General features: G+C 32.5%; 1 protein-coding gene across 1 annotated transcript; it reads left to right on the top strand.

Moving 5' to 3' along the window:
- The first annotated feature begins 3,499 nt into the window (after positions 1-3,499).
- On the top strand, positions 3,500-15,697 carry LOC124533283 (cytochrome P450 4C1-like). Its single transcript, XM_047108492.1, has 11 exons — positions 3,500-3,660; positions 5,054-5,233; positions 7,737-7,843; positions 7,937-8,024; positions 8,541-8,726; positions 9,688-9,763; positions 10,325-10,592; positions 11,123-11,191; positions 12,336-12,510; positions 14,330-14,509; positions 15,476-15,697. Exons 2-11 carry the CDS (start codon positions 5,059-5,061, stop codon positions 15,664-15,666), a joined length of 1,515 nt encoding a protein of 504 aa, XP_046964448.1. The 5' UTR covers positions 3,500-3,660; positions 5,054-5,058; the 3' UTR covers positions 15,667-15,697.
- Positions 15,698-22,608: the final 6,911 nt, after the last annotated feature.

Genomic DNA, 22,608 nt, shown 5'->3' with positions numbered 1-22,608 from the left:
TTATATATGAAACATTAGAAATTTACAACAATACTTTTTTAATTCGTAGTAGGGCTTAGTGCCAACCTAGTTGTGTAGGTACGGCTCACTTATTTTAACATATTTCGACAGGACATATACTTATTGTTTCAATACAAAATGATAACTTTAAACAGTGAAAACATTTATGTAAATTATAATTAATAATATTATATAACAACGCTGTGCTTTAACAGCGAGGGCGCCGCGAAGTAAACAGGATTTGGAACGCTGACAGTAATGGAATATGACAACTTAAGAGAGCATGCCGGTTGGCATAATGGTATAGGTGCCAAAGCAAAGCGCTTCAATAATAATTTTCCGATCAATAATTATTGTCTGATTTTTATAACGACACTTGTTATTAAAATGTGTTTATAAAATTGGGTCAAATAAATATACGTTTATTATCTGTTCACTGTGTATAATAATAGCCTAAGTCTTGACTATTCCACAAAACGCAATTACGTAAATATAGTATTAAAACACAGGTGAAGCAAGTAACCTAGAAAATTTACTTAATCCACGTAACTGGCTCGAGGACATCTTGTAACAAACATCATAATAACTATAAAAAACGTTGATAGAATATCAAATGAAATTGGTGATATCCATCTGTTAAACGTTATGACAAAAAAACGCCCAAAAAGATATCGCATTATATTTAAATCACGTAAAAAGCGTAATAACGCTTTTCGTGACGTTTAAATGACCGTATTCGAGACTGAAGTGAAGGTTTATGTACTTTTGGTTGTGTCTTATGTTAAAAGATCCCTTAGTTTTTAAGCATAAAAAGTTGCCTGAGACCCTTGGGGCTTAACAAATTTCATTAAAGTCAGTCCGTGGTTTAGCCATGAAAGCGCAGCAGAGAGATAAATAGATTTATAATATTAGTATATAGAATGGAAGCTACCTACCCTTATTATTTACAGGTGGAATAAGTATATAAATAAAACATTTAAACTGCAATAGATGAAACTTTTTTGTTTACGCTTGTGACACCAGTCAGCGTGGTTTCGTCCAACATCTTCAGCGATCGTTATCATATTATTTCAACCAATTTACACAAAACTTTTATAAATTATACACCTAAACCTAGTGAATGATGAATCATTTTTTTTCGTATTACATACTAGCTGTGCCCGCGAACTTGTAAAAAAATATTTTGTTATATGTACCGTATACATATGAATTGAGTAAAAAGGGGCTATTTTAATGTTACAAACAGACACTCCAATTTTATTATATGTATAGATTTATATTATTTGTAAAATATACCTGCCAATTGATTGAAACAGTGACTACATTGTACATTCTATTTGTCAATTAGATTTCCTCATTAGAAAATATGTACATTATTTTAAAGGATTTTTCAGTGGAAGACCGAAGGTCATGCCAAAATGTCGGATTGTCGACTTCAAAGATGAAGGAATAAAGAATGATCCATCATAATACTCGACGACCACCGTGGTCGAGTGGTGTGTACACCGGTTTTCATGGGTACCCCACTTCGAGGTCCCAGGTTCGATTCCCGGCCGAGTCGATGTAGATTATCATTAGTTTTCTATATTGTCTTGGGTCTGGGTGTTTGTGGTACCGTCGTTACTTATGATTTCCCATAACACAAGTGCTTTGGCTACTTACATTGCAGTGTTGGGCATTAATCAAGCAATTGTTAATTATTTTATTAATTGACTAAAAAAGTAATTGCAATTAAATTAATTACAATTAAATTAATCGCAATTACACTTTTAATTGCACCTTGCAATTAAATTAATTTGATTAACGTATGTCAATTGCAACTTACAATTAAAATAATTGCAATTAACTTTTTTAGTTGTTTTATAAAACAATTAAAACTAACAATTAACTTTATACATCAAAATGTAATTAGTAAATTTTTAGGAAAATTAAGCTATAAGTATTAGACTTCAGACGAATAAAAATGTGGTCAAAGACTCTAAGTTTTAAGCTTATTTTTTCTAAATGTCTCTTTCCACAGAAAAAAAGTGTTTATTTTTATATTATATAATATAAAGTTGCATTAATAAATATTTCTTCAGCGTAGGTATAAAACAAAAACATTTCAAGTCGTCGTTTTCGCTCAAGTCTTTATATTTTACAGCAGTATTTTTAATTGTTATTTTTAATTAAAATTAACAAAACAATTAAAAATTAATTAATTGTTAATTGTTACTAATACAGTTAACAATTAAATAATTGTTAGTTGTGATTTTCCACAATTACAATTGATTAATTGTTAACTGTAGTAGTAACAATTAACAATTAATTAATTGTTAATCTTTAATTTTAATTGCAATTAAAATTTGCCCAACACTGTTACATTGGGATCAGAAAAAACAATACATAACTTCTGCGCAGAAAAAAACTGACATTTTTTATAATAATGCAGAATATCAGTCAGGAAGAAATTTAAATTCATTTTTTAATAGTGTTTCTTCTAATTCTTACTATATATGTTTCCTTGAAGCTGACTATAAATCCATACTTCTGTACTAATATTATAAATGTGAAAGTAACTGTCTGTCCGTCGCTCTTTCACTACCGAACCGCTGAACTGAATTTGATGAAATTTGGTATGAAACAAATTTGAACTCCAAGGACATAAGCTACTTTTTTGCCTAACACACGATAAACAACCCCCTAAGAGGCGAGCGAAGCCGCGTGCGACAACTACTATTTTATAAATATAAATAACTCTATCTTTGTCAATTTTATTGCACGTTCTTTCTTTAACGACCTCCGTGGTCGAGTAATGTGTACACCGGTTTTCATGGGTACGCCACTCCGAGGTCCTGGGTTCGATTCCCGGTTAAGTCGATGTAGATTATTATTAGTTTTCTATGTTATCTTGGGTCTGGGTGTTTGTGGTACCGTCGTTACTTGTGATTTCCCATAACACAAGGGCTTTAGCTACTTACATTGGGATCAGAGTAATGTATGTGCTGTTTTCTCATATTTATTTATTTATTTATTGCACACACAGATCTGATAAATATGAAACATTCGCACCTCGTTAATCTCCCGCAAGACTGGCTCTTACGACTGAGTGACTTTTATTCAACTATTATCCCAATGAATTCGCACAAATTAAGCACAGGAAACAGTCTTGTATAATCATGTATATTTGCCTAGATTACAACCAGTGGCGTAGCTATCGTAGGGCAGGCTGTACAGTGTACCAAGGCCCGGGAGTTCAGGGGGCCCTCTCAACTAAGCCTTAAGCTTCTGAAACTAGAAAAACACGACCCTGTGCACAAGATTTCTTATTTGGTATCTATAATTTTAAAGGGTAAATATCAGTTAAATAGGAAACGAGGGGGCAAGGGCCCGATTCTTTTTCTATGGACCGGGGCCCTTCCTCACGTAGCTGCGCCACTGATTACAACCCGCGATCTTTCTATAAGATGTTCTTTCCTCCTCACCATCTCAATTGTTACGTAGCGCCAAGATATATCGTTTGAACGGTAACTAAACCATTACCTACCTCGTTTAATAGTTACTTCAACTCTAACTCATTGTAAAACAGACGCGCTGACTGTCGCACAGATTCTATTTATTCAAGTTTAAAAATAAGTGACGGTTCAAGATTAACGAAACAACGTTATCTTTAAGTATAAGGTAGTATATATCTCTTAATTAATTTTAATGGTTTTTACCTGATTTTAATTTTTTTGACATATCTGTTAACCAAGCATCCATCTAAAAGCCTAAATATTCTTTTAATGAATATATGTCGGAATTTATTTAGATATCTATGTATTTGTTTACTTATTAAAAATTAAAAAGCGTGGAATGAGCTTTTATTGATTTCTGGGCAGGATATATAAAAAAAAAAATATTTTTTACTGTCATACCCTATAATTATAATGGCGGATGAGTGAACTATTTATTGCTGCAAGAACTTGCTAGAATCTACTTTCCGAAATGGTGGTTACACTTAAATCAAAGCTGTAATATTACAATTAAAAAGTGCTTTATGAACCTACTTGATAAGAGAATACTATGATTTTAATTTTGCTTAGATAAGATTATTAGCTTATTATTTATAATAAGCTATATTTTCAAATTTATGATTTATCAAACGATCTTTAATTTTTTTATCGACTCCGTTTAATCTGTAGTTAATATGTAAAAAAACTATTTATCATAAAGCGAAGTAAGGATCCAGGACAATTAACAGACAGACAGATATTATAAAACGCTAAGAAGCATTTAATTGCTACAATTTAAATTAATTATACAATCTATATCACATCAATATTATAATTATATATCACGTAAACAATAATCATATTGTTATCCTCGCTATAAAATAATATGCTCAGTTTCGTAATCATGAGTACATCGAAGTGTTGAGCTAGTATATATCTCAGTGTATCATTAAAGAGACATAAAATATAATTTGTACTTGTCGCAAATAGATTAGCATAAAAATATATAAATTCATATATCAATAGATAAATATATTTTTTTAATAGTTTTATCACGACACATATAGGTATGTGTATTATAAATCAAAAATCAAACTTTATTCAAGTAGGCTTTTAAAAGCACTTTTGAATCGTCATTTTACAATTAAGTGAAGCTACCACCGGTTCGGAAATAAGATTCTACCGAGAATAACCGGCAAGAAACTCAGTAGTTTTTACTGTCAACGTTTAAAAATACAAAGTCAAGTTAGTTAAATACAATTATTTAGATTAATATATCCTGCTTGGAAGTTAACAGGTATTAACTTCACTCTTTTTTATTATCCATAAAATCTTGTATATATTTTGGTACCACATATCATCCATACACCACCATAATATGTAGGTGATGTGCCCATATTGCTATAACAGTGACCATATGAATGACCATAGTAAAAATTTTCACCAATCCGAACATACCACATCAATTCTCCATCAACTACGTAATCTAAGATGATACATCTCTAACCTCTGGAAATTACGTTATATTTGGATATGCATTCGCCTAATTAAAGATTAATAATCAAATTAACTTCTTTTAGTGAGCATGGAACTATTTGAAATCTTAAAGCTCGGCGTGACTGTGTCATTACCGATATTATTGTACTGGATTTATTGGCGGTGGAGACATCGTCGGATGCTGGAACTAGCGGCGTTAGTGCCTGGACCGCCCGCGTTACCTGTTTTAGGTAACGCTTTAATGTTCATGGCACATCCAGAAGGTAAGACAATCAATGAACATGATTATATATGTATAACTAGCGATCCGCCAGAATTTGTTCATTTCCGACATGGTATTAGAAACCTCTAAAATTGTCAGAGTTTCTTTAATATATTGTCCATGTATTAAATACAAAAACTTCGCCTCGAATTACCCTATCTATTAAAAAAAAAACGTATCTAAATCCGTTGCGTAATTTTAAAGATCTAAGCATACATAGGGACAGAAAGAATAAGGAATTTTGTTTTATACTAAGTAATGATGATAACACACAACAGAAAATGGGCGCGAAATGTAAGTATGCAAACATTGACTAAAATGATTACAAAATAAGAAAGATGCACGCATTGTCGGTTGTCAAAATTTCACGGGTGTGCGTACGAATTTGTGCAAAACCCCAATGTTGCAAAGGAAATAATGAGAACTGTCAAATTTGAAAAAGGAATTATTTTTAAATTCAAATGCCGTCTTATGTTTTAAAAAAGATGACAAAACTTACGTTTCTTACGCCAATATTCGAAATTTGACGCCTGAAACTACTAAGAGCTACTCTTTATTACACTGTTTATTAAAACCCCCGGAACACGCTTCTTCAGATAGGAGTGTGATAAATACTGCCTTATTAGTTGATTCAGTCAGGCGTTAAAAGAGTCTCGTCATTTATTCGTATAATAATATAAATTATAATCAATCGAGATAAAATATTATGGCTGGCAATGATATTCTAATAAACAGATATGTTGTACCCATACTAAACAACAGAAAAAAGTGTGCCGCGCCGGGGACCGTTTATTTTACATTTCGTTGCAAGTAAAAAGAAAAGCCTGATAAAAAAAAATAAGTAAAAGGGATAACTAGATGTTTTAATTACGCAAAACGTATTACTGGCATAATTATGATGAAAACGACTTAAGGCAAACGTCCCAATTAGGACGTTTTCAAGTCTTCACTTTTTGCGCGTTAATGACATATCTGTTTACAAGAACATCATTGATGGCTGGTAAAATATATTTAGTTTCTCTAAGATTATAAAAACCCATTGTCATAATCTAGCACACGAGATAAGAATCCATCTATCCATGGGTTTGAAAAATCATTGCATGAAATAGTAATTCATTAGGAATATTTATAGGCTTTAATTTTTGTAATTATGTAGTAACAAAGTACGGTTCAGTGAGGTTAACGCGAGTGTAAACACAGTATCAGTTAGTTGATATAAGGAAACTAAAACATGACGTTTGAATAAAACACCTTTTCTAATTCATTTCACGTATCTAGGCAGTGTGCAAGGACACTTGAAAGTTGAAGGTTTATTGTTAAATAAAATTGCGGATTTTCCCATTTTCTAAGTTTAATTGTTATCATTTTCGCCAACCATGAGCCTACAAATAGCCTCATTTATTTTTGTAATTTCGCATTTTTTTCGAAATCTTCTTAAAATCAAAAGTTTGAAAGGAAAATAGTCGGTATACATCAGCTAATATATTTTTATGTTCATGTATCAGTAAATAAACGTAATAAATAATAACAATTTATTGGTGGTATGGCTTTGTGCAAGCCTTTGGTAACCAACCATCAGATATTCTCCCGCTAACCAGCAGTACACAGTATTGTCATATTCCGATTTGAAGGGTGAGAAAGCCAGTGTAACCCAGGCACGAAGGACATAATATCTTAGTTCCCGAGGTTAGAGGTGCATCGCTTTTTTTCTTACATCACCATTGTCAATGGATGCTGGTAGCCATTTACCATCAGATGGCAAATTTGCTCGTTCACCTACCTATATCGTAGAAAAAATCCTATAGTATACGCCAATTTTATTAATAACAAGTAATAGTTGTTTCTACTTGTAATCAGTAGGATAAATAAATAAGGAAACGCTGTTTACAATCACGGCTGCGCTTACAGTAATTTGACTTACAGTAATTGATATACAGTAAGTCAACTCTATTAACATAGTGTGGTGGTAAATCAGCTGTTGATTATATTACGTACTAGTCGCATTATGTAATGGTAGTATTTAATTATTGACGCAACAAAAACGCTTCAGTGTAAAGTTTACTTGAATAAAATTGATTTGATTTCATATGTACAATCGCCTTCACCAAAGCGCGCTGAAACTTCTGGTATAAGTTTTATGAATATGTTTTAGTAATTTTGTCAGTTAGGAATTTATAAAAAAAATTCTTTTCGTGTATTAATATAACTTTAATATGATACGGGATTAATTGCCGGACAATCCCTTCGCGTCATAAATCATGGAAATAAAACGGGTTTTTCTTTTCATTTTCGACAATAGATATTATGTTTATAATACCTAGTAAATATTAGATTTTTGAATAAACATTCCAAATTTTTGTCTCCAATGGTACACGCTGTGTACCGTTTTTCGTCCAGAGAATCTGTCGCTTTACGTAGAAATGCTATTCGTAATACTATCAACGTTACTCTGTCATGACGTATATATTATGAATATAATTATATAACATTTCTTGTATTTTTAGAACAACTGGCTAAAATAGCAGAATTATTAAACAAATATGGGCAGTATGTGAAGTTTTGGCTTGGTTCAGACTTGAATATCTGCGTGAAAAATCCTGCAGATATAAAGGTATGTATGATTTGAAAAAAAATTGTTAAAAATGTCGAAACATGATATCAATATACCATAATATTGAAAGCGTACATTTTGTATTTCCTTCAGTATCTGCTGACAAGTAACAAGGTAAACCAGAAGGGGCCCCTTTACGACTTCATGACAACTTTCATTGGACGTGGAATTCTAACTGGCGGTAAGAATAGTGAGATAATCAATGTTAGTGCATAGTATTTCATGTTCATACTAGCGACCCCTCGGCTTCTTACGGGTGCATTTCATAAATAAAAAAATAACAATACTATATGACATATAGCACTCGGAAATAATCTATGTTTATATCAGTGATAACATTTTTAGAATTGGATCATTAGTTCTCGAGATCACCTTCACACAAAAAATAAATTTTACCGTCTTGTAATTTTAATATATATGTTGTAAGTTTAACCACCCATAACCATACAGGTATCTGTCTGTGCCTGAATGCCTAGTGCTGTAATTCCGCAATTTATTAGAAATTCCAGAGCATAAATCGAATCTTCTTAAAATGAATCGTTGAAGGAGAATTTTTTAGAAAACGTCCTAGCGAAATTTATAATTTACACAAGTCGAATTTTATGACCAATAATAACACCATCTAAATAATATTTATATATGGACCAAAAATGTATATAAATATCTACAGTCAATGATTTATACATTTGTATTATAGGACCGACATGGCGCTTGTACAGAAAAATAGCCACTCCATCATACAACAAGAAATCACTTAAGGTATTCAGTGAAGTATTCAATCATGAAGCGGCTTGTCTGTCTAAAGTTCTAAGTAACAAGGACCCAGAGATGACGTTCGATGTATACTTTGACGTAGTCGATTGCACAACTCAATGTGTATGCCGTGAGTATAATATAATAAGTTTTATCGTATCAGAAAATTACCTAAGATTACATGCATTTCAATGCAATTTGTGACATTTGCTTCAAAAGATAATATATAATTTTATACTTGAACATAATACTTTGTTATCACGCATTCCTCTATTATAAGATATCGTTTCCTACATCAACAGCCTGTAAATTCCCACTGCTGGGCTAAAGGCCTCCTCTCCCTTTGAGGAGAACTCCACCACGCTGTTCCAATGCGGGTTGGTGGAATACACATGTGGCAGAATTTTTATGAAATTTGTCAGATGCAGGATTTCTCACGATGTTTTTCTTCACCGCTGAGCACGAGATGAATTATAAAGACAAATTAAGCACATGAATCAGCGGTGCTTGCCTGGGTTTAAACCCGCAATCATCGGTTAAGATGCACGCGTTCTAACCACTGGGCCATCTCGACTCTTTCTATCGTTTCCTATCTCACTCTAAATATTTAAAATCATCTTACGATATTACATTACAATATGTGTTATGAAATATAACTTCATATACCCTCAGGGAGGAAGAGCGGTTCCATAACTCATTTCCGAAACACCAAATTTCAAATTAGTTAATCTTCAGTATTTTTTTTTTATTATATATGACGTTGGCAGATTAAAACACATCCTATTCTCTATATTATATTGATGTATATACTATGATAATAATAATTAAAGTAAATATAACCTGTACTTAGAAATATAATAATAAAAAAAACAGTCAATTTTGGGCACATATTTCATGAAGGTCGACAGCCTCCTTCTAAGGGCAAAGTATCCGTACCAATAAAAAAAATTCAGTCATTTTTAACTTTACCGATTCAAAACTTCAAATAATATGTAAAATGTTATTTAATACAAGACGTAAACATGATATTTAATTCAAAAGTGCTTGTAACAGCTTAAGTGAATAAAAAATATTTTGATTTGTTTTTTCAGAAACGCTAATGGGTCTTTCGAAGGAAGAATCAGAAAACATTCAAAATCTTGATGAAGTCGTCGCTAAAACGCAAAGGTAAACTAAACTTTGGTATTAATAAAATATTTTAAAAATAATAACATATTTATATTTTGATGTTTATCGATGATTAGTGAATGTTGTACGATATATACGTCATATTTTTTAAAAACGAATGCACACTTGTCACGTCAATATTCTAAATTAAAAGCGAGATTATATCCGCCCGCCACCGGTGGGTAGTCCTTGAGGGAACTAGATGTTATGACCCTTGTGCCTGTAGTTACATTGGGATACTCACTCATCAAACTAGAACACAAAACTACTAATTATTAATAAATTTAATAAAGGGAAATTTGTGTTGCGTTTTGAAAAAAAAAAAAAAAAGAAATTAAAAAATTAATAAATTATAATAATTTTGTAATCCTTAAGATGAACGTTTTACTTTGAAAATTTTTCTTCCAGTCGATCCACTACTCATAGATATTGCAGTTGCATTTCCACAAATTCGGTCCCGTAAAGTTGTCAAATTTCTTAGTTAACTTCAGTTCATTATTGAAAATAATATTTAAAATATTTATTTCGAATTAATTAATGTGTAGCTAATATTATTTGCAGTATGTATTCGTTGATATTTTCGAAAATGACGCGTTGGTGGCTACAAATACCGCTGATATACTGGCTCACGGGGAATAAGTCGAGGGAGAAATACTTTGTGAAGATCGTCGACGAAATGACGTCGGATATATTGCTAAAGAGACGAAGCGCCTTACAGCGTGAGTCGGACACACACACAGACGACGCTCTGGGAGTCGTCGATAGATTTATATTAAATGGTCTACCTGATGAAGAAATAAAGTTGGAAACTTTCAGCTTGTTTACGACGGTGAGCGTATAGTATTCATTGACAGAGAAGCTTCGTTTAAAATATAAACATATTATATTCAATTAGGTATCTTAGAAGTATTAAAAACTAGTAATATCTCGCGTTTTAGGATGTTGTTTGTCATGTTTGTCAGGCAAAAAAAGTAGCCTTGGAATTCGTTGCCTAATACCCAATTTCATCAAATTCGGTCCATCGTTTTGGTCACGAAAGTGCGACAGACATACAGAGTTATTTTCACATTTATAATATTAATATAGATGTCACTTTGAAAGACTACCGATTCAATTACCATTTTCCCATGAATGACAAAACCCAAAACATGATAGCTATATAATATTAGTATGGATGGATTAGTATAGACTCAAGACGGTTAGGTTGTGATCAGATAATTTTGATTTAAAATGAGTAACATAAAATTCTGTTAAGAAAAAATAGTAGTTCGACTACTTACAAATATATTTTTTAATTTCAGTGATATATTATTATGCTAACAATTTTCTATGGATTATTTTATTTATTTAACTTTTCAGAGTCAAGAAGCATCAGCGAAAATAGCTTCTGCAGTTCTATTATTTCTGGCTCATTTACCAGAATGGCAGGTGAATATCATATATTATTTATTTTAAAGATACGAGCGAATAGTGTTTTCATCAATGGCATAAAAGATATGGATGCTGACTTGGGCACTGTGAGAAATCTAAGCCACTTAATAAATTTACTAATGATCAAGAAATCAGGACAATACCAAGTACCACCCATAGCCCAGTGGTTAGAACGCGTGCATCTTGACCGATGATTGCGGGTTCAAACCCAGGCAAGCACCGCCGATATGAATCGGTGCTTAATTTGTCTTTATAAATCATCTCGTGCTCAGCGGTGAAGGAAAACATCGTGAGGAAACCTGATCATAAATATAAATAATCAGCTCTTCATAGAAATATATGAAGATATTTGATAAATTTTTAATAGTTATCAATTTCATAAGCAACATAACAGTCCATTGGATAAGTAGGTACAATCGGAGTAAGAAAAGGTTTGTCACTTTAAGTTTTATTTTCGTGTGCTCAGTATGAGCGACAATATGCTTTACTGATCGAGAATAATATATAATGATTTGATGTTTAGATTCTAGTTTAGGTGCTAAGAGTTAAGGACGTGATAAAGGAATGAATTTAAAAACTGACGAAGGTTTTCTTACTCTGACTGTACTATACGCAAATTGTCGTTAAATACTGATATTAAGCTCTCTATTGAACTATTAAATACGTTAAATAATTCTAGTCTTAATATCCTTAAGGCATAATTTATTAAAGCTATTATAACCGACAATCTTTACTGTCCACTAAAAGCGCTACTACGCTTTATTATTGTATTATTATCACTTGTCACTATAGGTCTTATTTGAAATAATAATTACACTATATGCTAAATATTCTTAGAGTCTCCTCTAGCTTAGACTCTATCTACTGAGGCTTAGCCTTTTACTGCCAAATATAAAAATAAAAAATTATGAAAATTAAGTTACCACATTATTTAAGAAAAACAGAAATAGAAGAATTATATTTGGTTACTAGTGTTATGCTAAAATTGTTTTAGAATATCATTTCTAATTAAAAGAACACCCAAGAAACTCGGTATATAGTCACTCTTATCTATTAGGTCAAATATAAAGTTGTGTCAATCAAATAAGTATGATTATTATTGAACATATTTTTTATATCTTTCCTATTTGAAAATTTCCAGGATAAAGTATACAAGGAAATCATAGAAGTCATAGGTCCTCACGACGAGCAAATCACAGAAGATCAGCTGAAGAAACTCAATAGTCTAGACATGGTTTACAAGGAAGTGCTGCGGTATATGTCCATAGGGGCGATGATACAGCGGACTGTTGAGGAGGAGATCACCATTAACGATGGTAATCACTACATATTGTAAAACAAAGTCCCCCGGATTCATGTGTCTGTCTGATTGTTCGCGATAAACCACAAAACTACAGATAAGATTTTAATGGGGTTTCCCCTAATAGGGGGCGGGATTCATAAGGAAGGTTTTGGTATATAATTAATTAAAGTTTTTGAGTCAATAAGTTGAAATAGAACGACAATTGTTAAACTTGTCGGAAAAAAGCAACATAAAATAAAGAAATAAATAAGATAAAGACAAAAATAAACTTATGTCCCTTGCGAAGCCGGAACGGGCCGCTAGTATGTTTATAACCTACTATTACTACAAAAGGTTTTCTATACTAATAAATAAAATTAGAAATTGCAACACGTTTCGTAGAAGGTTAATAACTTATATCATATTATTTTATAAGTAGTTACGCGTCGTAGTGTCCACCGCTTTACGTGGTAGACGTGAATTTCATATTTGTTAACTGTACTAATAAAAATACGGTATAAACATTGTTGTATTTGTCTATTGATTGATTTTGGCAAGGAATTACTAATATGTCTAACAAATTACTTTTATCTGATACTTTGCTCAAAAACACATCAGTAAATACATAACTCGTTTTGTATCGGCGATCTTCGGTTACATAAGAACGCCTGTTCGAAGGTTTTATTAATTGCATCTCTGTCCCTATGACGTCAAAATAACTCTGTCTGTTACCTCTTCATGCCTACGAGTCTGATCAAATTTAGATGAAATTTATTATTAGGATAAATTTGAGTCTCGGGAAAAGACTTTGAACCTTAAAGCTCTAAAAAGGGGTTCTGAGATGGAAGTTCGTATGTAACGTTTTTAAATAAAAAATGTACTACAATCAAACTTCTTCGTGAAAATGATATCATTAATTTTGGTGCATTTTGATCTATCATGTTAATTAAAGAATTATTTTAAGGACTATTATTTACGGTGTCTAAAGTCCATCTATACTTAGCACTGAAGCTATTAATTGTAGCAGATACTCCTATCATTAGTAACATTTAGAAGGTACTATGTTTAAGCCCTAAAATAAAAGCGCATAATAACCTACTTTTTTCAGTTCACCTCTCGAGGAGGTAAATTGAAGAATAAAGCTGAAGATTCATCTAGTAGTAAATAAAAACCTCACCATTTGGCGTCATGGAAATGGTCTGATATGACTGACATTATCGTACACATTACAATATGTCTTCAATTAGTCAAGCAATTAGTTTTGAAGTTTACTGCGAGATTTTCAAAAGCTTAGGGTTACATCTGTGCATCTACAAATCTTGTTATGTTTCAAATATATCTTTGTTTTGTTATATGAAAATAAGATGAGCAATCATAACAAGGACAATGCTTAACTTGGAGTAGATCTTTGTGTAAGCCCATGTTTACCAGATATTCTGTTGATACCTATTTGTGTTTGAGGGATCTGTGAACCAGTGCAACTACAGATACAAGGAACATCTTAGTTCCTAAGGTTGTTGGTGCTTTAATACCTAATATTTCTTACAGCAGTGGCTCATGAGCCCAAGCGCCTACCTATGTCATAAAAACTTCATTTGGTTTCGAGCGTTTATTGTGCTTAAAACGAGGCTGGAATTCTTAGTCTACACATTTTATTTACCTCTATAATAGAAGTAATTTTATTTGCGTTGCTTGCTTATTTTTATGAGGTGTATGATTAATCATTTCGTCTATATATTTTTATGCTATAAATCTAATGTTAAAGTTTCTACTGAAAATACAACATTGGTGCTAAATTTCTAAAGAACTTTACCAATTTCGCATGGCATAATAATTTATATTTTGTATTTTAGGTAAAATTACTCTACCGGCTGGCACCTCCCTTGTAATACCAATCCATGAAGTACACCGCGACGCTCAGTATTGGGATGAGCCTTATAAAGTGAAACCAGAAAGATTCCTGCCTGAAAACATCAAGAACCGGGATCCCAATGCTTTCATTCCATTTAGTTTAGGAGCTATGGATTGTTTAGGTTTGTATGAAATATATTTTAAATTCTGATTTTGGGATTCAAGATTCCGATAAAATTTAATAGTATATATAATATATAAATTTAATAGTATAATAATTATACTATCCTGCAAAAACTGACATTATAATTAATAGATATAATATCATCACATATCGCTCTTTAGATCTCAGAATTATGTTATGCAACGATTTAGCGTTCTTTTTAGAGTTTCGTAGTCTACTAGGAACCCTTATAGTTTCGTCAAGCCTGTCCGTCTGTCAGTCCTGGCTCGTTCTCTGCCGTTTCTGCGCCGATTGCCACGAAAATTGGTAGAGAGATGTGTAATGATAATCCAACAATTGGCTTTTAAAATTATCGAAAAATAATTACTTTTTAACCCCCCAGTCTCGAGATATACTGATACAAGGTTAAAATTAGAGCGCCCCCCCCCCTTCATTTTTGAAATACTATTACAATAATTCTGAAAAAAATGTGCTATATACCTCCAAGTAGTAGTAGTAAGTACTTTCAACGAAAACTATAGTGGACTCTGTATCATACATAGTTATTTTTTTACAACTCGACCAACTTATGTCATGCAGTTGCCCTAACTAAATGGTAATGTATGGAAATAACTATCTACAAACTATGAAAATAAGTAGGAATGTTAGATACCTACATACAGAAGTGGACCAGGGTAGAAACAGAGATTGCTAAATTTCCATCTTATATGTCATCTAAGGGCTACGGAACCCTTTCATGTGCGTGTTCGACACGCTCTTGGCCGGTTTTTTTTAAGAGAACAGCTCCACAAAAGTTTCTTAAACAGTGCCTTACGAATTACGTACTAAAATTGTAAATATGTTCATTAAAAGTTAGTTCCCCGGACAATTAGTAGTCACATATTGGCAAAAATTTATTACAAGATTTTAGCTAAAAAATCCTGTAGTATACATAACAAACACTGACGCTTCTTTATTTTAACAGGGCGAATATATGCAACAACGCTAATCAAAACACTAATTGTGAAGGTCATAAGAAGAGTACAACTAGAAGCAGATGGTCATTTAGAAGATCTAGAACTACATATAGCTATATCTGTGAAGTTCGCAGACGGGTACAAGTTGCGGGCCAGAAAACGAAGACCAATTAATGGATTCACGTTACAGCATGGATAAAATGATTAAAACTTAAAAACGCTTTAAAAATTTAAAGAGATTTTTTCTTTAATACCCTTTTTTTTATTTACTTTTAACAATAAATAAATAAATATGAGACAACATCACATACATTACTCTGATCCCAATGTAAGTAGCTGAAGCACTTGTGTTATGGAAATCAGAAGTAACGACGGTACCACAAACACCCAGACCCAAGACAACATAGAAAACTAATGGTAATCTACATCGACTCGGCCGAAAATCGAACCCGGGACCTCAGAGTGGCGTATGGTAAAACCGGTGTACACACCACTCGACCATTGAGGTCGTCAATAAGTAATGGTCTTTGAAAAAAATATCAAATGTATAAAAATACTGCCTTCGTAAAGATCTAAAATAAATATGTTCCTAAGCGAACTGTACGCGAAACGATACATCCGAAAAGAGTCTAAAATAGCATATATCCAAAATAAAATATACCCCAATGATAACACCCAATCAAAACAAAAAAGTGAACTTATTCGCAACTCGCGAATAGTACGGTAAATATAATCAAAAGTTTCAAAAAATGGCCATATAATACCACTAATAACACATATAATAAAATTAGAGTGTCTGTTTGTAATATTGAAATAAGCACTTTTTGATAAATGCATATGTATGTATAGGCACACTGTACATATACCAAAATGACATTTTTTTAAATATGTTCCGGCTAATTTCTGGAACAAATTGATTGATTTTGATGGGACTTTCACTGGCAGATAGCTGGTGTAATACAGAATAACTTTTACAACAACTACAGCATTTTTTTGTTAAATTCAAACGAGCACTATGACACGGGCACAGATTGTCCAAAACAAACTTAAAACCCATATATTACACAACTACCTTCAGCATTAAGTGTTTCCAGGCTGTTTTTTTTCCCTATTGCACAGATAACGATCTTAATCTTATTTGTGAAATGAATGCATAAAGCCTTATTACACGACTGCAGAGTCAAGTATGTAATCTATATTAATATTATAAATGTGAAAGTAACTCTGGCAGTCTGTATGTTGCTCCTTCATTGCCAAGGCAAAGGCAAAGAAGCGAATTTGATGAAATTCGGTACGAAGCAAATTTGAACTTCAGCGAAGGACATAGGCAGGCGAGCATTCTCCCACTGAACTGAACTGAAAAGAGTCGAGATGGCCGCGTGGTTAGAACGCGTGCATATTAACCGTAGAATTCGTATTCAAACCCAGGCAAGCACCGCTGGTTCATGTGCTTAATTTGTCTTTATAATTCATCTCGTGCTCAGCGGTGAAGGAAAACATCGTGAGGAAACCTGCATGTGTCTAATTTCAACGAAATTCCTACATATGTGCATTCCACCAACCCGCATTGGAACCGCGTGGTGGAATACCTTCTCCTCACATGGAGAGGAGGCCTTTAGCCCAGCAGTGGGAAATTACAGGCAGTTGGCAGGACATAGGCTACATTTTGCCTAACATATGACTAACAACCTAAATAAACGCGAGCAAAGACGCAAGCGACACCATAAACAATTATATTACTTAAATATCTGAAGAGAACCCTTAAATCATCCTAAATGACACTGGTTATAAATTCATTCATACATAGATATTTGTGTTTTTTTTTAATCATTAAAAATGTAAAGAACAGATCTTAAACAATGCTAGGAAGAATAGTAACCATTTACACTTGACCTACTGCCCTATCGACCTGCCTACACATGTAATTTATTAATATAATTGTCGTTACATACCGTCTAATGATATATTACCCACATTTTTATTCCTAAGCTATGTGCCCTCTAATTAAGACACAGTTACAGCTCTATAATTATAGTTAATATTATTATAAAGATAACACCGCGCGTAGATTTATTGTTCATAGTAGTCATAACATAATTTACTGAATTCTAGATGATTTCATCCTTTCCTATCCTCAGTACTCTTCTTGTAACAATCTTCATCTCTTCGATCTGTCTCTACTGCAAGTAAGTACCTAAGAACTGCATCGTGCGTCATATTAAAAAAAATAATAATCGTTAATTCTCAATAATAGTAATAGCAATATTATATAGAGTAACCACAAAAAAAAAACAATATTTACAAATTAAAGATAGATTCACCAAAGGCACGAACAACATCCCTGGAAATTCAAATGCAATAATAGTATAAAAATAAAAAAGAGCTTTTAAAAAATATGCCTTTTTGGTAGTGAGGATGAGGTGGTATAGCGGATAATTGGGTGGTTACGAACAACGTAATTTCACATAGCGAAAACTTAAAAATATAATTTTGATCCTTGGTGATAAATCAAATCAAATCAAAAACTCTTTATTTGGACATACACATTGTACAAATCATAAAATAAAATAAAAAATATACAAAATGATAAAAAACAGGAAAGAATGTGATGCCCAAATTGGTAAACCACTCAGCTTGTGTTGAAACCATTGTTAAATAAGCTTCAACGCTGGTATTCTGTGGTCGCCAGTAGCTACGTTCGTCACGTAGGTACTATTGGTGATAGGGCTCAGTGCAAATCCCTCTAAGTAGGTAGCATCCACTCATGATATATTCTTTCAACAAACAGCAGTAATCTGTATTGTTGTGCTGCTTAAAGGGTGTATAATAGAGGATAACTACAGGGACAACGGACGTTTTAGTTCCCAAGGTTGTTAGCGCATTTGTAATATAACTGGAACTATTAATATTCCTACAGCGCATTGCCTGTCAAAAAACTAAGTCATAAGTTCATGTTTGTTTGATGGTTACCAAGACACACATACGACAAATTATAAAAAACATAATGCGCAAACACATGTGCATTTCAAAATTAAAATAAAAAAAAAATTTCAAGTAGGCTTTTACTCAAAGTAATTAATTAATTAATTTAATCAAAATAATATGCCATATGACATAATACTGTGAAAATAACCAAAATATACTAGACGAACGGTATCAACATCAGTTAGTTGTATAACTTTTCTAACCGCGTATGCTGCGGAGCTGAGTCTTCCCGTTAGGGATGATAAATGAGGACTCCACAGAAGTTTGTAATCCAATTCTATTCCTAAGAACACCGTAGTATCGTCTACATCAAGACGGTTACCGCTTTGATGTAGCGTTATGTTTTCATTACAATCATCTGTCGATCTGATGTGATGGTGAAATCAACACCACTGAAAAGAGCGTTCTTAAACACAAGACTGCGCTGCGAATGAAAATATTTCAAAGAAAAATAATTAGTACGAACTTAGTTTGAACCTAGCATCTCAGAGTCTATGTCTTTATAAACTACCCACTTAACTACAGATACAGTCGATAGTCATGCACTGTAATTATACTGCAACGTACAATAAAACGGTTAGTGCTTTTGTGAACAGGAAAAGCGACAAGTAAGCGACAGGTGAACAATACTGCTCAAGCAATGTTAATAACGGGTAGAATTATGTTACAACACAGCCATTAAAATTAATCTCACGTTTTCAACCTCTCACGGCCATGGAGTCAAAACTATATCTTTAACTGACAGTGACGTCCGTTGACAAAGAGATCATTTCCATATTAGATATTTTTACCTCAATTTTACGTACAAAACGCCATCTCAAAAAAAACCCGCTGAGTTTATTTCACCGGTTCTTCTCAGGTCAGGGTATTTTCTTTTCCGAACCGGTGGTAGTATTTCAATTGACCATCAATAAGAAAGTGTAATGCTCCTATATTGAATAAAGTTATTTGAGTTTGAGTTTTCTCATCTACGAAGTTACGCTTCAAAATTATAATAAAAGGTTAGTTTAATTAGTGTTAAAACAAAAAAAGGGCAAGAAAATCATAATAATAAAAGTTTACAACATTAATTCGTTATAATTATTATACTAATGTACATATGTCGGTTAGTCTTGCTACTTCCAAAGTTTTTATTGATACCACAATAAAACCTCTTGAAAGAGACGTAAAGAAAGGAGGCAAAATGTTTTGTCCTTATCATTATCATCAACATTATAATTAGATAGTATAAAACAACGTCGCACATCGCTGTCCGTCCCTATGTATGCTTAGATCTTTAAAATTATCCACGGATTGTGATGTGATTCTTTTAATAGATAGTGTTTCGAGATATTTATGGATATATTACATGAACAACTTAGTATAGAAACACTAATAATTTAAGAAGTTTCTACTGTGCCGTCATAGTATTGTACCCGTGCAAGCCCAGGGCGGGATCTCGCTCTATTTACATAATTAGAGATATTTAGTATGATGAGGAAGATCAAGATATTTAAAAAAAAACAGGGTGACGAGCGGGAACATGTGCCACAAACTCAAACTCAAATTCCTTTATTAAATATAGAAGCATTACACTTACTTATTGATTGTCAAATAAACTCTACCACCGGTTCGGAAAAAGGAACACCCTGACCTGAGAAGAACCGGCGAAAGAAACTCAGCGGGTCTTTTTTTTTTTGTCAAATTAATAAGATACATAGTAGTATATGATTAGATATAGTAGTACTACACTAGTAGTCATAACGACCCATAGATATTAATCGTAAGGAATATAACCATTCCTTAAACCTGATCACATTTAGGTATACTAGGTATTGCTTTCGAACTTACATACCCAGGCAATCATGAAAAAACCCCTTTTATCAAGAATAATAAATAAATCAGCTGCTTTGTATATACATCGTTTTGACAAACGTCATGTTGATATCCTCGGAACAGTAGCTGAGCAATCGTTGCTGCAATGAAAATCTAGTTTCGTAAAATTATATAAGCCTTGGCTGATATATATACAGTCCACATTCCTTGTGACGCTCTTAACATATGAATCTGCAGGCTCTGTTTGTTTTACATACGACCATATACAATATAGTACGCAGTGATAGTGACTAGTGAATTGTTGTAACACAAACGCACTCTAAAGTAAGTCGACATCTCTCATTTTAATGATAACGTCTCAAAATGATTGCAAGTAATCATTACGGTTACAAATTAAATAGGTTATAGTTGAAATGTGTTGTGGAATATGCTGTGGTTTTAAGTCATAATTACATTATTATAACAAAAAAAGTTGTTTTATAATCTTTAATAATTGAAAAATAAATCATATTTAGTATCATTGGTAAATTAATATGCATAACTTATAAATATAGTTGAATATTTGCCAAAAAATGAAATTTACGCACATGATATTAAATCAAAATTCTAATAAAGATGAAGATTATGTTAATGTTTTTGGTTGAATGCTCCAATCTCTGAAACAATCAGTTGATTTTAGAAAAATACTTTTGCATTTAAAAGTCTGTCTCTAGAAGCAAAAGCTGTATAACATCACACCACCGCCGAAAAGGGCGAATGATATTTTTTATACAAATTAATTTATAGAAACTGTAGTCATTCTCATTCATGATTGTATAAAATCAGCGACATTCCTAACATCGCTAAAGCCTTTTATCTGTATAAGAAAACCATTAATAGCCCAACTACAGCAATAGCCCGATAAAATACCAATTCTGAACAAATATCCCTGTCATAGTAAAAAAGGTCATAGAGCTTATTATTATTGACGAAATAAACACGCTACAAAATTTATCCAACACGCAAGTTACCAAATGCGTACAAGAGATGAATTTAAAACGCAAATTAACCTGTGAAAACAGTGCTCTTGCCCAAATTTGACACTGGCCCCGCGATCTTAAGATAGATCTGCTAAAGTTACTTTTTCCAATAACAGAAATACATCAGTTTTAAATACTATTCGATTCTGGATCTTACAAATATTTCTAACCTGGATATTTTCCATTTTTAGGGTTCCGTAGTCTACTAGGAACCCTTATAGTTTCATCATGTCTGTCCGGCTGTCTGTCCGTCTGTCTGTCCTGGCTCGTTCTCCGCCGTTTTTGGATCGATTACCACCAAAATTGATGGAGAGATATACACTGATAATCCAAAAATTGTTTTTTAAAATTATCGAAATTATAAAAATTAGATTCTATTCATAATGCCATTTCTAACAAAGTATATGTAGATATAAAGACGTATTAACCCCACCATTTGTCAACCGACTTACTCATCCTCCTATCTAAATATCAGCTTCATAAAACCTATTTATCTTAATAGCATGGCCAACTATACAGAGCTTATACAGTCAATACAAAGCTAACCAATAATAATATTTAATTAATTACTATACAATAAATTTAAAGGACTCCCATAGGGCGGCAAAATTTAGAAGACGACAAAACTTGGTTAGTAATCTTTAACAATAAACGCTATTTAATTTTTATAGATCATAAAATTTTAGTTGCTTTAGGGGGTAGAAACTTCAATCTTACCATCAATCATAAGGATATCCAAGTTATTAAATCCGATCCTGCAACCTACCTATTACATCTAAACTATAAAACATTGTGGCTACCCCAAAATAACATCACCATTTTTAAAAAACGTCAGTATAATAGATTCGTTATACATATATATGTATATATATCGTAAATCTTAACAGTGAAGGTAGCTATATAATTATATATATAGTAGAATAAAACAACAAATATCTAATTAGACAAACATAAATTACAAACAACCATAAAATAACAAGATTGTTTATTTCTTCCTGTTAACAGATCATTTATTTCTTGTAGTATGCTATGGACCTAATTATCTGGAAAATTAATAATTACGTTTTAGTGCTGTTATAGTAGTTTTTGAATCATTATATCTCAGTAATGGTGGCTCGTAGGACAAAAATATAATGTAAAACATAATTCTATGATATTTTTTTTTTGATAAAACTTTCGATTTTGAGGCATAAATAGGCATAAATGTGACTTTATTGGTATTTAGACCAAGAGAAGGATTACTTCCTCCTCATCATTGGTGGCACCACTACCCTGGCCTTTGCGAAGATTCTTCCTCTTGACTCTTGGTTTTGCTAAAAACC

Source organism: Vanessa cardui, chromosome 10, assembly GCF_905220365.1.
Source record: "Vanessa cardui chromosome 10, ilVanCard2.1, whole genome shotgun sequence".
In the NCBI taxonomy this organism is placed as follows: Eukaryota; Metazoa; Arthropoda; class Insecta; order Lepidoptera; family Nymphalidae; genus Vanessa; species Vanessa cardui.
This window is presented reverse-complemented; position numbering and strand designations above follow the sequence as displayed.

What these genes read in the sequence shown, in the direction of transcription:
- LOC124533283 (XM_047108492.1), top strand. Translation starts at nt 5,059, where the DNA reads ATGGAACTATTTGAAATCTTAAAGCTCGGCGTGACTGTGTCATTACCG. An exon ending in GTTCATGGCACATCCAGAAG is followed by an intron (nt 5,234 to 7,736) that starts GTAAGACAATCA and finishes TTGTATTTTTAG; the next exon opens with AACAACTGGCTAAAATAGCA. An exon ending in AAAATCCTGCAGATATAAAG is followed by an intron (nt 7,844 to 7,936) that starts GTATGTATGATT and finishes TATTTCCTTCAG; the next exon opens with TATCTGCTGACAAGTAACAA.